Source organism: Erythrolamprus reginae, chromosome 5 (genome assembly GCF_031021105.1).
Source record: "Erythrolamprus reginae isolate rEryReg1 chromosome 5, rEryReg1.hap1, whole genome shotgun sequence".
NCBI lineage: Eukaryota > Metazoa > Chordata > Lepidosauria > Squamata > Dipsadidae > Erythrolamprus > Erythrolamprus reginae.
This window is the reverse complement of record NC_091954.1, coordinates 52,221,056-52,236,228: the sequence shown is the minus strand read 5'-3', so window position 1 is coordinate 52,236,228 and position 15,173 is coordinate 52,221,056. Positions and strand designations below refer to the sequence as shown.

At 38.5% G+C, this 15,173-nt stretch overlaps 1 protein-coding gene across 2 annotated transcripts in view; it reads left to right on the top strand.

The window, feature by feature from the left end:
• Positions 1–5,980, top strand: part of GRK5 (G protein-coupled receptor kinase 5) — a 196,103-nt gene extending 190,123 nt beyond the window's left edge. For both annotated transcript variants that reach the window (XM_070752603.1, XM_070752602.1), the window contains 2 exons: positions 2,413–2,544; positions 4,022–5,980. In XM_070752603.1, coding sequence (XP_070608704.1) covers positions 2,413–2,544; positions 4,022–4,120 — 231 coding nt within the window. In that variant the 3' untranslated portion in view covers positions 4,121–5,980. The remainder of the gene's footprint in view (positions 1–2,412; positions 2,545–4,021) is intronic.
• The last annotated feature ends 9,193 nt before the right edge of the window (positions 5,981–15,173 follow it).

The following is a 15,173-nucleotide window of genomic DNA, read 5'->3' as shown; positions in this document are numbered from 1 at the left end:
ATAATTCCCCCCCCAGGGTTATGGACGGACAGATGGAATTGTCCTTGGGAGGCAGAACCCACAGCCACTCTGTCTTATCCAGGTTGAGTTTGAGTCTGTTGACACCCATCCAGACCCCAACAGCCTCCAGGCACCGTCACATCACTTCCACTGCTTTGTTGACTGGACATGTCCTGCTTCTGATTTCAGTACTGACTCACACATTTCATGTAGTAATTCAGTATACTCTTGGTCAAAAGATAATAATAGCAAAGCACACAAACACTTGCTCAAATTATTGGCTTTTCATTAGGAGCATACAGAAAAATAGCCCAATTTCACTCCAAGATTCCAAGAGCCAAATCAGGATTGTCAACCGTCCAGAAGTGAGAGGTTGATGATTTCTTACACAACAAGATTCATTAGGATATTGCACAAGAACCATAGTTATTTCCAACAATGAATCGGGGCTGCCTCTTAAAGCTAGCTGTTACAAATCAAGTGATTTACTCCTTTACTTGGCAAGAAGTCTCATAGAATATTGCTCTGCTTTCCTTTCTACTTGCCTGGTGCAGAGACTCAGTGGCTTTATATCATCCTCACCTGGATGCTTCAATGTCCATGTGATGCCTGTTTTTGATCCTCATGTGACTCTAGGCTTGATGTCTAATCAAGCTGACATTCTACATGTTCATGTGGAGCAGCTTTTTTGGATTCAGATTCAGAATTTGATTCCTGAGCCTAGATCCGTGAACTCGAACCTATGCAACACCTGGAATTTTGGCTTTTCCCGAGTGTGATCCCTGCACGCACACCACCCTGTGCATGGGCACCAGCCAGCTGATGGTCAGGAGGGCATGTGCGCTGGAACCCAGAAGTTTGGCTTTTCCAGATCGTAGCTCCAACAAGCACACAAGCACACACATGATGTTTTCACGTGACCTTTTTAGCACATCAGTAGCCTAGATCATAGCACATAATCGAGGTTCGATTACTGCAACGCTCTCTACATGGGGCTACCTTTTAAAAGTGTTCGGAAACTTCAGATCGTGCAGAATGCGGCCGCGAGAGCCATCGTGGGGCTTCCTAGATTCGCCCACGTTTCTGCAACACTCCGCGGCCTGCACTGGCTGCCGATCGGTTTCCAATCACATTTCAAAGTGTTGATAATGACATTTAAATCCCTACATGGCATTGGGCCAGAATACATCCGGAACTGCCTTCTACCGCACGAATCCCAGCGGCCGATAAGGTCCCACAGAGTTGGCCTTCTCCGGGTCCCGTCGACCACACAATGTCGTTTGGCGGGCCCCAGGGGAAGAGCCTTCTCTGTGGCGGCCCTGGCCCTCTGGAACCAACTCCCTCCAGAGACTAGAACAGCCCCCACCCTCCTTGTCTTTCGCAAATTACTTAAGACCCACCTTTGTCGCCAGGCATGGGGGAGTTAAGTTATCCTTTTCCCCTAGGCTACTACAAGTTTTGCATGGTATGTTTGTGTGTATGTTTGTGGTTTTTATAAGGGTTTTTTAGTTGTTTTTATTAATTGGATTGTTCATGTTGTTTTACCACTGTTGTTGGCCACCCCGAGTCTTCGGAGAGGGGCGGCATACAAATACAATAAATATAAATATATATATAATGCTCCTTTCTTATATTTTCACGACCAACATGTAAGGTACGTTGAGAGAGTGACTGATCCATTCACCTGATATGATGGAATGTAGTAAGACTTGGATTCCCAGGAGGGAGGTGATGCATTCCAGAGACATAAGAGGCAATTTAGTCCAGATGTCACATGTGGAAAAAAAATAGGGCAAAAACAGTCCATTTCTAATTGTTTATAGAATATTTTATAGATGCAAAGTGTTCAGTCTGGCAGACTGAACACTTTACACTTACCATAATTGAAAACTAATTATCTTCCAATGAGCAGACAATCTTCCTCCTCTCTAGAGTATTCCCAGTGACCGATTAGGTCCCATAGAGTTGGCCTTCTCCGGGTCCGGTCGACAAAACAGTGTCGTCTGGCAGGCCCCGGGAGAAGAGCCTTCTCTGTGGAATCAACTCTCCCCGAAGATCAGGACTGCCCCCACCCTCTTTGCCTTTAAACAAACTACTGAAAACCCACCTATGCTGCCAGGCTTGGGGGACATAACTGACCCTTAGCAGTTTCATTTTATGTATGGTTTAATTGGATGGTATGACTGTTTTTAATGAGTTTTTATCATTGTTTTTAATATTAGATTTGTGCTTTGTATTTCTTGTGAGCCACTCCGAGCCTTCGGAGAGGGGCGACATACAAGTCTAATAAATTATTATTATTAAATTATTCTGTTGAGTCTTATAAATGATAAATTCTATATAATAAAGCTAGAGTTTTCCTTGGTTTTCATTATGGGCTCCAATAAATAATTATTCTCTTCATCTTGCTAGATGATAGAAACAGAATGTTTTAAAGAACTAAACTTATTTGGACCAAATGGTACTATCTCACCAGACCTTAACAGAAACTATCCTCCAGAACCACCGAAGAAAGGATTTCTGCATCGAATATTTAAACGTCAGGTAAGAGTTCGTAAACCTTTCCTAATTCATATATTTTATTAAATAAATATTCAATAATCTTTAACTATATTCCAAAGTGTCCAAGTCTTGTCATGGCATTTACCATTACAGTCTAGTGATGGATGAAAACAAGCTTTTGCCAGGCTAGTGTCCTCAGATCATATTAACTTGCAGCTATTCATTATGGACTGGGGCAAGTTTGTGATAAAAGAGAATTCAGAAACTAAATCATCACCTTTTCTTCAGGTCTTACGGCCTGATGTATAATTACTGTTGGCCAAAATATGAAACTGATTGAGCATAATATAAGAAATCCCACTTGGACTGAATGACATAGTTGGAACACATGGCAGTGTGTTTGTAAAACATTTGGAAGGAGACGGTGTTATCTATTCATAATTGACTAGCAAGGTAGACATGGCTAGTCATAAAACATATAGGTACTAGAAGATAATTATTAATAATAATTTATTAGATTTGTATGCCGCCCCTCTCTGAGGACTCGGAGCGGCTCACAACAAAATAACACAGTATAACAAATCTAATATTAAAAAACATTTAAAAACTCAACATTAAAACCATGCAACACAATCGTTCCATGCATAAACTATATATGCCTGGGGTTATCTAGTTCCCCCGTGCCTGGCGACATAGGTGGGTCTTTAGCAATTTACGAAAGGCAAGGAGGGTGGGGGCGGTTCTAATCTCTGGGGGGAGTTGATTCCAAAGGGCTGGGGCCACCACAAAGAAGATACACTAAGAAATGCCGCCAGGCTTGGGGCCATTAGATTCTTGCCCCCCTGGCCAGTGAATATGTTGAGAGAATGTTGATTGAATGAAATGACCGTTGGGTTTTAGATCTTAAATTTAATTAATTAGATTAAGATGTTTCATATTGTTCTACTATATGTTATAAGCCATCTTGAAGTCCAATGAAGGAAGGAAGGAAGGAAGGAAGGAGAAGGAAGGGAGGGAGGGAGGGAGAGAGAAAGAAAGAAAGAAAGAAAGAAAGAAAGAAAGAAAGAAACTTGTCTAGTCCCACAGTACTAGGACAAATAAACAGACATTACATGGTTGCAAAATGGCCACCATTTGCAGATTCTATGAATGCCAATCAGGTTTAGTATATGGGAGATTTAGAAGCATTCTTGTCTATAAAGACAATGCTAGAAGTTGATGCGTTGCATTCTACCAAATAGTAAAATTGCAATAGCTCAAGAGGTCCTGCCCAAACAGAGGTCTCTCTAAACCTTAGGGAGACTTGAAGGTGAGAAACTCTTGTAAATGGACATGCAGTTAAAAGTGTGCGATATCTCCCTTTTTATGCCACACTTTATATAAATCAAATGGAGAGATGTAATCCAGAGTAGCACAAGCAAATAGTTATATTTCCTGGAAATTGCAGGCTGATATATTTGAATGATTTGGAAAAATTAACTTTTTCACATTTTTCTTTTTTAAAATAAAACTTTTCCAGCATCAGAACAATTCCAAGAGCGCTCCAAACTCAAAGACCAATTTAAATCATCACATAAATTCCAATCACGTCAGTTCAAATTCTACTGGAAGCAGTTAGCTTTTCCTGGCTTATGGATATTACATCCTTCCACTGGTAGTATCAAGCATCAAGGATGAGAAGAGCACCCACCATTGAGCTAGAAGATCAACAGTTTCTAACCATGGAAGGTTTTTCCCCTCCTGTCTATTCCTTCTAGGGAAGCTTCCCATTTTATGAAGATATTTACTCTCAGGTCTGTTTTGGGGGGTGGAACTTGAGGTCTTACGACTCAACATTGTACGATATCGCAATAGAAATTGGAAGCTGACAACTTGCACGTATTTAAAATTGCATCCTAGCTAGAACTGAACTTCGTCATTATTTTTAAAGAAAAGGTTTTGTAAATTTCTCTATTGTCTCAGTTTACATTTTGTACATTTGTATTTAAATGAAAGTCAAACTTGGGGTTGTCTATTTTCTGAGCAGCAACTTGTAAAGCCATGTGTTTTAAGACTTTTTAGTGTTTTTATTTTTAAAGAAAAAGCGATCAATACTTCCAGTCTCAAAATGAGAGGGGTTGTTTTTTGTTTTGTAAATATAGAAATTGTACATATGTTCCTTTTTCCTATTGCTTCAGTTGATACTTTTTTAATAACTAACTTCACATTTGTGTTTTGTTTTTCGGGTTTTTTTTGTTAACGGCAACACTGCAGACTAGTGTCTTCCCTCTCCTTTGTTTTGTTAAAAGCCTTGTATCTAATCAACTTAGACCTACAAAGTTTGCTCTCTCTAGAGAGTCTAAAAGGCTATGTCTGAAGTTCCAGACATCGTGGGACCATTGTTGCTATTTGCACTTTTATTATATTTGTTGCTGAAAAATCAAATCCTGTTTAAAATCTCACGTTGCTTTTTCTTCCCTGGGCTGAAATTCTATAACTATTGCTAGAAAAAAGAGTGAGCACATATGAAATCTGACCTTGGCAGCTCCCTTCAAAAAGACAATTACATTATCTCTTGGTTTCACCTTTAGGTGGGCTTGCACAGTTCATGGGAAAATGGCTCTTGAATGCACATTAGATTTGCAGAAATGCCCATTTGATTCCTGAGTCCTGTTTGCTAATGTATTCCCTGCATCCCAGAACAAGAGTGTAATTGGTGCAATTGGTGGAGTTTGTATGCCAGCTGGTGCTTCCCAATACTCCTTCTCCTGGATGTAGCTTTTTATCTCTAGTTTCCATTTACGATATGGCAAAAATGGAGGGAGTTGAATACCAGGAAGCTGAGCTGTTAATGGGAGCTTCTGTATGTAATATTTTTTAATATTACTTTCCATCATTCCAAGAACTTTTGAGATACTAGGAATGTGAAAAAAGATGTAATAGGTAGAGGTTCTTCAAACATCTTGGCCACTTTCTGTTTCTAAGGTATGACTAAATTGCATGAATTATCTTTCCCTGATTGGGAAAGTTAAACTTTGGTCATTTATGTATGAAGAAGGAAGAGATAAATTCTTGTTTGGACTTAATTCATAAATAATCTCTTTTTTAAATAATAGTTTGCAGTATGATTTTAAAAAATGTCAATTTTACATTTAATCACATGAATTTAAGGGAAATTAAGAACTTTACACTGAAGAAATGGAGGTTACATAAATGCCAGTAAAAGTTCACCATCTATATCCCGAATACTAAAACGAGTTGTATCTCATGCCAATTTTAAATGGTAGTATTTCAGATGGTTTAATGTCTCTTCTTTCTTAATCTAAATCTTCTTTCTTAGTAGAGGAGGATAGAATTTCAAATGCTCAGTAATTTTGAGTATTCAGAATACTCATGTGATATTTGAGTCCATTTGAAATATCTTTTTTTTTTAATCAGAGAGGCATGGATCCTTCCCAAGTAAACAGGTTATGTTTAAATAAATATTTATGAAATGTAATTGTGGTTGTAATATGCTTGCTTTCTGCGGGTGATAGTATTTCAAAGATGGGAGCCTGTTTCCAAGGTTTTAGTCTCTTAACATATTCTTACAGGATAAACTTAGACTTTTCAAAAAATGTGTGTATGGTATGAAACATTTTGGGCTCTTCCTCTGAGGTTTTTCAACATGTAGCATAGCTTCTATATCTATATAAAATATTTCCCATCAATAGCAACCAAGATCATATCAATAAAAAGAAATTGTTGAACTTTAGACTAAAAAGCCACTTGCATTTGCATCCTGACACATTAAAAACATCTGATTCTTCTATCATAATCATTCTTGTGGTCAACTGTAATCAATAATCTGAAACAGGGGTCCCCAACCCATGGGCCATGGACAGCCACTAGTCCACAGACCACCAGGACCACCAGGATCACACAAGCAAGCGAAGCCCCATCCACATGTGTGAGATCCAGGCAACATACCAAACCACATACCTCCACTTGGTGGAACCTCCACCACCTTTTGGCACCAAAAAGGTTGAGGGCCACCGATCTAAACTATAAACTTCATCTAAATCAGATGAAAAGAGAGAAAGATTTAGGATCTATTGTGGCCCAAGTCAAGGGCATACATAGTTCATTTTCACACCACCAGTTCATGGAAATTCAGCTGTTCTGAAATTCTGGATTTCCAGATTTTGAAAGTGTACATAAAAGTGTGCTTCTCTTTGTATTTACAAATGCATGCATGAATTCTCTGATATCTCATGCATTCTGAATAAAAAAAGATAATAATTAAGTACAATGCCATACTTATGTTTTGCATGTGTAACTTTCTGAATAATTCTTAGTGGAATGGCAGTCCCAGTTTTTCTGTTAGGCTGATACACAAATATAATTTTAACTGGGGCAAGGGATAGATGTGAGTTAAAAATATGGGCTGCATTAATCTGAAATGAAGATCAAGGCCAGGGGTCCCCAAACTTGGCAACTTTAAGACTTGTGGACTTCAACGCCCAGAATTCTCCAGCCAGCATAGCTCTAGCCTAGCTTAAAGTTGCCAAGTTTAAAGATCTCTGATCTAGGCAATCTACCTACAAAAGAAAACACTTGTTGCCTTGGACGGGAAATGAACACTCGGACACAAAGCTGGGTAAAATGGGTCACTTTATTAAATATTAACGAAAAAGACCTGCAGGGGTCGCTAAAAGGGGCGGAGTTTCCTGAAGCACAAACATGCTTGGGCAACGTAATGGGCGAACTCCATGCCGGGTCAGGGTGAAGCATGCCCCGCCTATACCCAGCCCGTAAGCCACGCCCAGTGTGTGGGAGGGCTCACCCTGCATGACCCGGAACCGGAAATGACATGGGTGAGCCCCAAGGGCACCCCCTTCACACCGCTCCGTCCGTGGAGGAAGCATGAGTTGTGTGACAGGGGTACCAATCATCTTACAATAGATGCCCAAAGGAGAACACACAGTTGCTACTGATACCCTTTCCGCCCCGTTTTCTGCCATATAGTGACCATGTATAAATACGTCCAATTGTTGAGTCAAAACCTATTTACATACAGATGCACCCCATAACCACAAATCCTTTTCCTCATCCAGGATGGAGTAGGCGAAAAAACAAACCCTAGCAAATGCTATAAGATTGCAAAAAATTCCTACTCGGCTCCAACCAGGCGACCTATAAAACACCCTGGATTGAGTGGAGGGTGGGTGGGTGTCCTGTTCTTGTGGCAAGCTCGGGGAGCAAGGGATGCCGGGGGGTGAGAGCCAGCCCTGATAAAGGGCGCATTCCCCGCCCCTGGCCTCCCAGAATGCCCGAGCGGCCACTGGGTCGTCAGGGGCGTTCCCACGCTACCGCGGGGAACACCCCCAGCTGATAGGCGGTACCGAGTTGGTTCCCGCCATCGGCAACTGTCAGCTGGGCGTTAAATCGCCCAGCTTCTCATTTTTAGAATTGTGGGTTCTATACAGCAGAGACAAAAGTTTTCTCCCTATGTTCTTGAGAACAGCTCATCTTCTTTCCATAGAAATGGAAGCAATTTTAATTTTGGGTGATCCATGAAAAAGAAAGTCAGTGAGCAATCTCTCTGTGAGGAGTATTTATGGTATCATCCACTGAAGGCAGGTATTTCATCCATTAATGCTGGTATTTCGGCCCTTTCATCTGCTTCTATCAAAATGCATATCACATCATAGCCTCTTTTCCCCTACAACTCCACTTTCTTTCTGCATTTCCTTTTCATTATGATAATGGTCTCCTCTTTTCCTAGACCAATTTGATTGGAATGGAATTCCAGATAGTAATAGGCAAAAGCTCAACACAATTCTGGCAGCCTCAGCAAAGAACAGCAAAATTAACTTAAGTGGTGGAAAGAAGATTGAACTTGAAGTAGGGACCCCATCCGAGTCTTTTTTTAAAAGTCATCCAAAAGCTGTGAATTTTCTTTCAGTGTTTTTCTTCATTTTTGCAACTTATTAATAATAATAACAGTTACATTACAGCAATAAAATACACCTTAGCTTGTATAGGACATGTATATAAATTCACCTAATTTATGAGAATCATGGAAAAGATACTTTTTGAGTTACTTATTTGTCTATGAATTAAGTAAATTATTCTGAAATTATTTATTTGATACCCCCTTAGTAGTCAAGATATAGAGAGTAACAAAAATATGAAATATTGTGAGGCCAAACTGTCATTCGGGCAGTCATTATTTTAGGCAATGTTTCTTTTTATTATCTGACTGGAGAACTTCAATAACTTCTCTTTAATACTATCTAACAATCGAGAGTTTCATTTCACAAGTCCTGTAAGGGTGAAATAGTACCCTTTCCATTGTAACCAAGAGTATAAGCAATAGGAAGTCAGACCTCATTAATATTAAGATCAATAGAAAGGTCACAAGGATCACAAAGAAAGATTACAAAGAAAGGAATAGAAAATTTACCCATCTGCTTTATTTATTCTGATCCACAGGCCCTGGTCCAGAAATACTGATAGGTGCACCATTTTGAATTATCCATCCTTGCCCTCTCTATTGATGCTTAGATTGGTCACTCTTTAGGAAAATTAATCTGTTTGAAGGGAAGGAATTCTACTTTTTTATAAAACCAGAACATTTGTTTGATAGTTAAGCTCCATCTACCTATTTACTAATAGCTGCTACTTGGCTTTTTTTAAACTAGATATGCTGGGGATCTTCTTAATACAGCCTATGTGCTCTTCTTCCCAATTCAACACGTTTATGAGTAGTTTTCCCTCCCCTTTGGGACACGCTGATGAAGCACAATGTATTCAAAGAATGTCATACATTCTACAGTAAAAAAAAAAGTCCCAAATTCTTTATTTTTTACCAAATAGGAGTACAGTGGTACCTCTATTTACGAACTTAATTTGTTCCGTGACCAGGTTCTTAAGTAGAAAGGTTTGTAAGAAGCAATTTTTCCCATAGGAATCAACATAAAATCAAATAATGTGTGCAATTTGGGGAAACCACAGGGAGGGTGGAGGCCCTGTTTCCTCCCAGGAGATTCCGAGAGAGGCCCCACGGAGGCTTCTCCCTGCCTTTTCTGGTTACAGTTTCGGAGGGTCGGGTTTGTAAGTAAAAATGGTTCTTGAGAAGAGGCAAAAAAATCTTGAACACCTGATTCTTATTTAGAAAAGTTCGTAAGTAGAGGCATTCTTAGGTAGAAGTACCATTGTATGTTGGAAGAGCAACATTTTTACATTCTTAGGTGCTTGCTGTGGAGTCCTCTTCCTCCTCTCCTTCTTCCTCATCCTCCTCTTTTGCACATACAAACCAGACTCAGCTTACAACCTGATTTCACATGCAGCTTGACTTTGCCAGAATGGGACACCTTATAAAAATGTCAAAAGTACTTTATTCAGATTTACCTAAAACAGGGTGATACTCCATGTCTGAACATTGCAACAATTATTCTTCATGTTTGTGACACAGGTGCCATATGCTGAGGCCAAAACAAAGCTTATTTATTAGAGATTTTTTATTTCCGTTTGTGCCATATTTTGCAATGCTAAGGGGATTCTTGATTGTTATTTTTTTAACTCTGAAAAAAGAGGTAGTAGATATTAGTTTAGAGTTGCATTTCTGAGTTTTAAGTATGTTCAGAAATTCAATTATAGACTACCATAGTCTATAACTTGAGTAAAATAGTGAGATATGTATTAGTAATATACTTAACACTAAACTTTAAAAAATACTACATCTGAACACTATAGATTCAATTAAAAACATTCAGAAGTTAATATTTTAAAGCACTTGTCATATTGTGTAGTCTGCTAAATAAATAAAATAAACTGCTTCTCATGATTTTTTCATAACAAATTATACATTTATAATAAGTGGAAACAAATGTTCTGAAATAGAAAAATTAGTGGCTGTTAATATTGTAAATAATCATGATAATAATTCTAGCATTCAAATGATTTTGTTTCTTTGGTTTTAATATTCAGGGAGGTGTTTTGGGTTTTTTTATTGTTGAATGAAAACCATTTTTATTTTGAGTTTGTTACCAACATTTACGGCTTCTGTGTTTTCTGACTGCTTGAATTCTTGTACATGTCTGATAATATTGCAGTGCTGCTGTATCTAGATCAAACCACTGTTTTGTTTTCCAGTTTTGTTTTGGGAATTTTTTAGGAAAAAGAAATAAATTGCTTTATTTAAATAATGTCAAGTTTCTCATTCATATTATCTAAAGTCACTTTTATTAGTTAGATAATTTAGATGGATCCTCCTTGGTTAATGTTGCTGCTAAAAATAAGCAAAAATCCAGTGAGAGAAATTAGGTTTGTGCACCCCTTTCTGGAATATTTTTTTTAAAAATGAAATACACTGCAAAAGAATGTAATTGTGAAGATGTTTCAATTTTTTCCCTATTCATTCATCCTTCATTCTGGAAAGCTTCTTTTGAAACTGCTTTGGAGAGCTGCCATTTTGTTTTTCCCTAATGTGCAGAATTCTTCAGGGCAAGCTGGGGACTTGGTTTTTGTGGGATTACATTTTATTCCTGCATGACTCAGAATAAGATAACTTTCAAAAGTAAAAAAAGAGGGGACTACCATGGACTGTTAAGAAAACAAATTGCTTGTTTCTATGAATGGAGAAATTTAAGTCCCCAAATGGGTGCAAATAATAAAACAAATGTACAATTCACACATCAAATGAGTATGATACAAATGATCAAAACAAATTGTGAAAAATAATGGAATAAAGAACAAGAACAAAAAAGTTATTTGTGCAGAATGTTTAAAAGTTACTGGTGAAATATAATATGAACTTGACAGATTTTTGTATAAAATTAATTTTATATTAACTTGAGTTGGATTAATTCATGTCTTCGTATCTTAGATACTCTTAACTATATTCTTCAATATATCTTCTTGATTATTTTTCAATTTCAGTGTTGTCACAAAAAGATGACTGAATTACAGTCCAATTTTTTTTAAAAAAAATCCCCTCAGGTGGCTTACAGGTGAATCCTGAATTTCAAAAATTATTCATCCTCAACTTAAAAATTACAGTATAAAAATGCCCAGACCACAGACATTCCAAATCAAATCAGTTATACATTTTGATTACTATTCATCTATATCTTAACAACTGAAGTGTAAATATATATAATAGAGAATCCAAACTCAAATTAGTTCCATACATCTTCTGAGGAAAGAAATAAGATAAATATCTTGCTGTAATTCCTGCTGTGATTTAAAATGATTCTAAACTGATAGTAGTACCTCACTGAGTCTAGTGATAGATTTCTTAGATTTACTAAGAAAATTTCAGATTTCAGACTAATCTGGGATTGTTTAAAAACACATCTTGGCAGAAGATAATGTCAATAAAGCACCATGGATTGTGTCCATGTAGCCACTGGAACTTCCATGGTTTTCAAGAAGACTTATATTACTTTATAATTGCATCTCAATTATTTCAACAAACTATTGTCATTTTATGTACTCATATTTGCATTTGCTTTATTATAAATAATTAAAGCTCTGCACGATGATATTTTTCCTACTGTCAGAGCAGTAGGTGCTAAAATGCAAAGAGCAAAGTAGATAAATATAATCCTTTCAAGCGTAGAAAATTAAATTCAGATAATTTGTTGATTATAGGTGTTAAAACATTCTACATTATAATTAGGAGAGCATTCTCAGTCCACACAATTTCTCTAACATTGGTGGTTCACCTTATTTCATTGCACTATTGTACACAACATGCAAAAGATAAATTGGTATAAATTTTCAGCATCATTGGACAGGACACAATATCCTTGTGGTGCACAACAGAAAATAATTATATATTTATATACATGCCAAATTGCTTCAGTTAATACAATCAAAAATACTGAACATGTTGGTCCTCTTGCCTTCTGCAACCTCACAATGGCATGCCCATTCTCAATAGCTCCCAGTACAATCACCAGGAACAGCCCACTCATATAGGAGAACATGTCCCAAGTGACTGTGGCCCCAATCCAGGAGTGAAGACAGGTTCTGAAGAACTTGGAGCAGAAATTTTGAGTAGTTTGGAGAACCAGCAAATACCTCCTCTGGCTGGCCTAAGAGCGGGGTGGGAATGGAGATTTTGCAATATCCTTCCCTTTGGAGTGGAGAGGGAATAGGGATTTTGCAGTGTGCTTCCCCTGCCACACCCACAGAAGGCTTGTGTCATAAGCCGGCAGAACAGAACCGATAGTAAAAAAAAAATGGATTTCACTACTGCTTCAATCTCCAAATCTTGCAGACAGTCAAGAACAATACCATGGTTGATGTCTTCAAGATGTTTAATAGTATCATTTCTGCAAATCTCACTACATTGTGTTTCCTCTTTTCATTTTCAAATACTTAAATTTCTCAAATTCATATCATAAGAGCACACCGGGATTCAATAACCATGAGATGATTTCATTTATTATAGCGCTGTATTCCCTTCTCCAAACGACTCTAGCTGAAACCATACTTTGCTTCATTTCTAAGGGGGAGGCGGATGTGAAGAATGTAGAATGTTTTCCTCTACGAGGCCAGACATAACAGCAATAAGACTCATGAGAACCGGAACATGCCCTAGCAATGGCAAGAGGGAGTGATGAAACGTTCATCACCTGCTTGGCTGGTTAACATGACATGTGACAAACGGGGTGGACAATATATATTATTTAATTATACCAATGCATGAGAATTATTCAGAGTTGGTTTCACATTTGAACGTGCCGATATGATGTACCCAATAAACAGAATCCTTGAGAAAAGTCACAGTCTCAAAGTCTTGAATCAAAATAGCTGTCATCAGAACATCATTAGTGTTAAACATGTGATGCAGCTCCCCTTTTTTCTATTTATGTCCTTGTACCAGAGTGCATCTGTGCACAGCCATGTGAAGGGACAGGGAATAGATAAGCATGTTCAAAGTGTCAAAAATTGTCATTCTGTATCTTCTGCTGAAGCAGTTTATACTTAATGAGTTCAGGACATGACATGTTGGCCTGGTTTAAATAAAGTTGGAATGTAATGAACCTTTGCTAGTATTCTGGTATAAAAGTTCAGAGGATATAAAGCAGAGCTGGAGTAAGTGGATGTAGGCCTTGAAGTTCATTATTCCAAAACAACACAATCTTCTGTTAATCAAACTTTATGACGTCTGCCTAGAGTTCAACAGTTGGCTTTTGTAGGGTTATAATTTCATGGGCTTTTGTAGGTTTGTAAAGCAAACAATTGCCATTTTCTGTGCATCTCTAACATTTCCTATATGCTCTAACTAGTGATGGGCGAACTCAACAGTGTTCGGGTTTGGCAAGTTCGGACAAACTTTATGCAAAATTTGGCCGAACCCGAACCGAACCCGAACCTGAACAGTGAATCCCTCCAAGAGATTCCAAGGGCGGAGCTTTGACGTCACGTATACCGGCAGGTTGCTAAGGACGCCAAGGTAATCACTTCCTGGATTCCATGGAATCCTGGAAGTGATCACCTTGGCGTCCTTAGCAACCTGCCGGTGATATCAAGGCTCCGCCCCCAGAATCTCTTCGTGGGAGGGATTCCCCAGCTCCTTCAAAGGGAGGACTTCACGTAAAAATAAACATTGTTATTTTTATGAAAAAGGACGCTGCTGCAGCGCTGCAAGCAAAGGGAGGTCCTTTCAGGTAAAAATAAACATGTTTATTTTTACGTGAAAGGACTGCCCTTTGCTTGCAGCGCTGCTGCAGCATCCTTTTCGTAAAAATAACAATATTTTTACGGAAAAGCACACCGCAGCAGTGCTGCAAGCAAAGGGCAGTCCTTTCACGTAAAAATAAACATGCCCCCAGCTCCTTCAAAGGGAGGTCCTCACGTAAAAATAAACAGGAGCTGGGGAATCCCTCCCACAAAGAGATTCCGGGGGTGGAGCCTTGACATCACCGGCAGGTTGCTAAGGATGCCAAGGTGATCACTTCCTGGATTCCATGGAATCCAGGAAGTGATCACCTTGGCGTCCTTAGCAACCTGCCGGTGACGTCAAAGCTCCAAACGCCGAACACGACCCCGAACTTTTCCTGAAGTTTCAAAAAATTTCGGGTTCGTGTTCAGCATACCGAACACCGCAAAATTCAGTACAGACCTGAATTGTGCGGGTTCGGTTCGCCCATCACTAGCTATAACCAGTTGCTCTTGAATAATCTTACAATTATTGGCCAGTTTTTCCTATCAGGACAAAACAAGCCACATGGATGTATGCATGTCCCCCAGGCCATTCATGGTGACCCATTACCTCATTTCCTAAATGACAAGTGTAGCACAAAATCTTTTTAGATTTTGAGGAGATACTTTACACAGCTGAAGCCACAGCAGGCATCAGATCAATTCCACATGTGGCAGATGGTATTATTATTCTTTCTTACAAAGCAATCAAGGTATTAATGATACTGCTCAGTTTGTCATCTTACCCAGAAGAATAATTAATTGCTCTACAAAATAGCAGCAATTGACATGGTGGCTTTTATAAGTGGAAACGTATTATAAACTAAATGACTTCACTCACTACAAGCATAGCACTTACTGTCAGTATATTTAAAAAAAACCTTTTACTGAACCCTGCAGGTCCCAAACATGTTATTATAGCTGTGTTACCTTTATCATTAAAACGTATTTCCAATCCTTCACTTCCATCTCTTCCTAAACCTGAGTGTCCC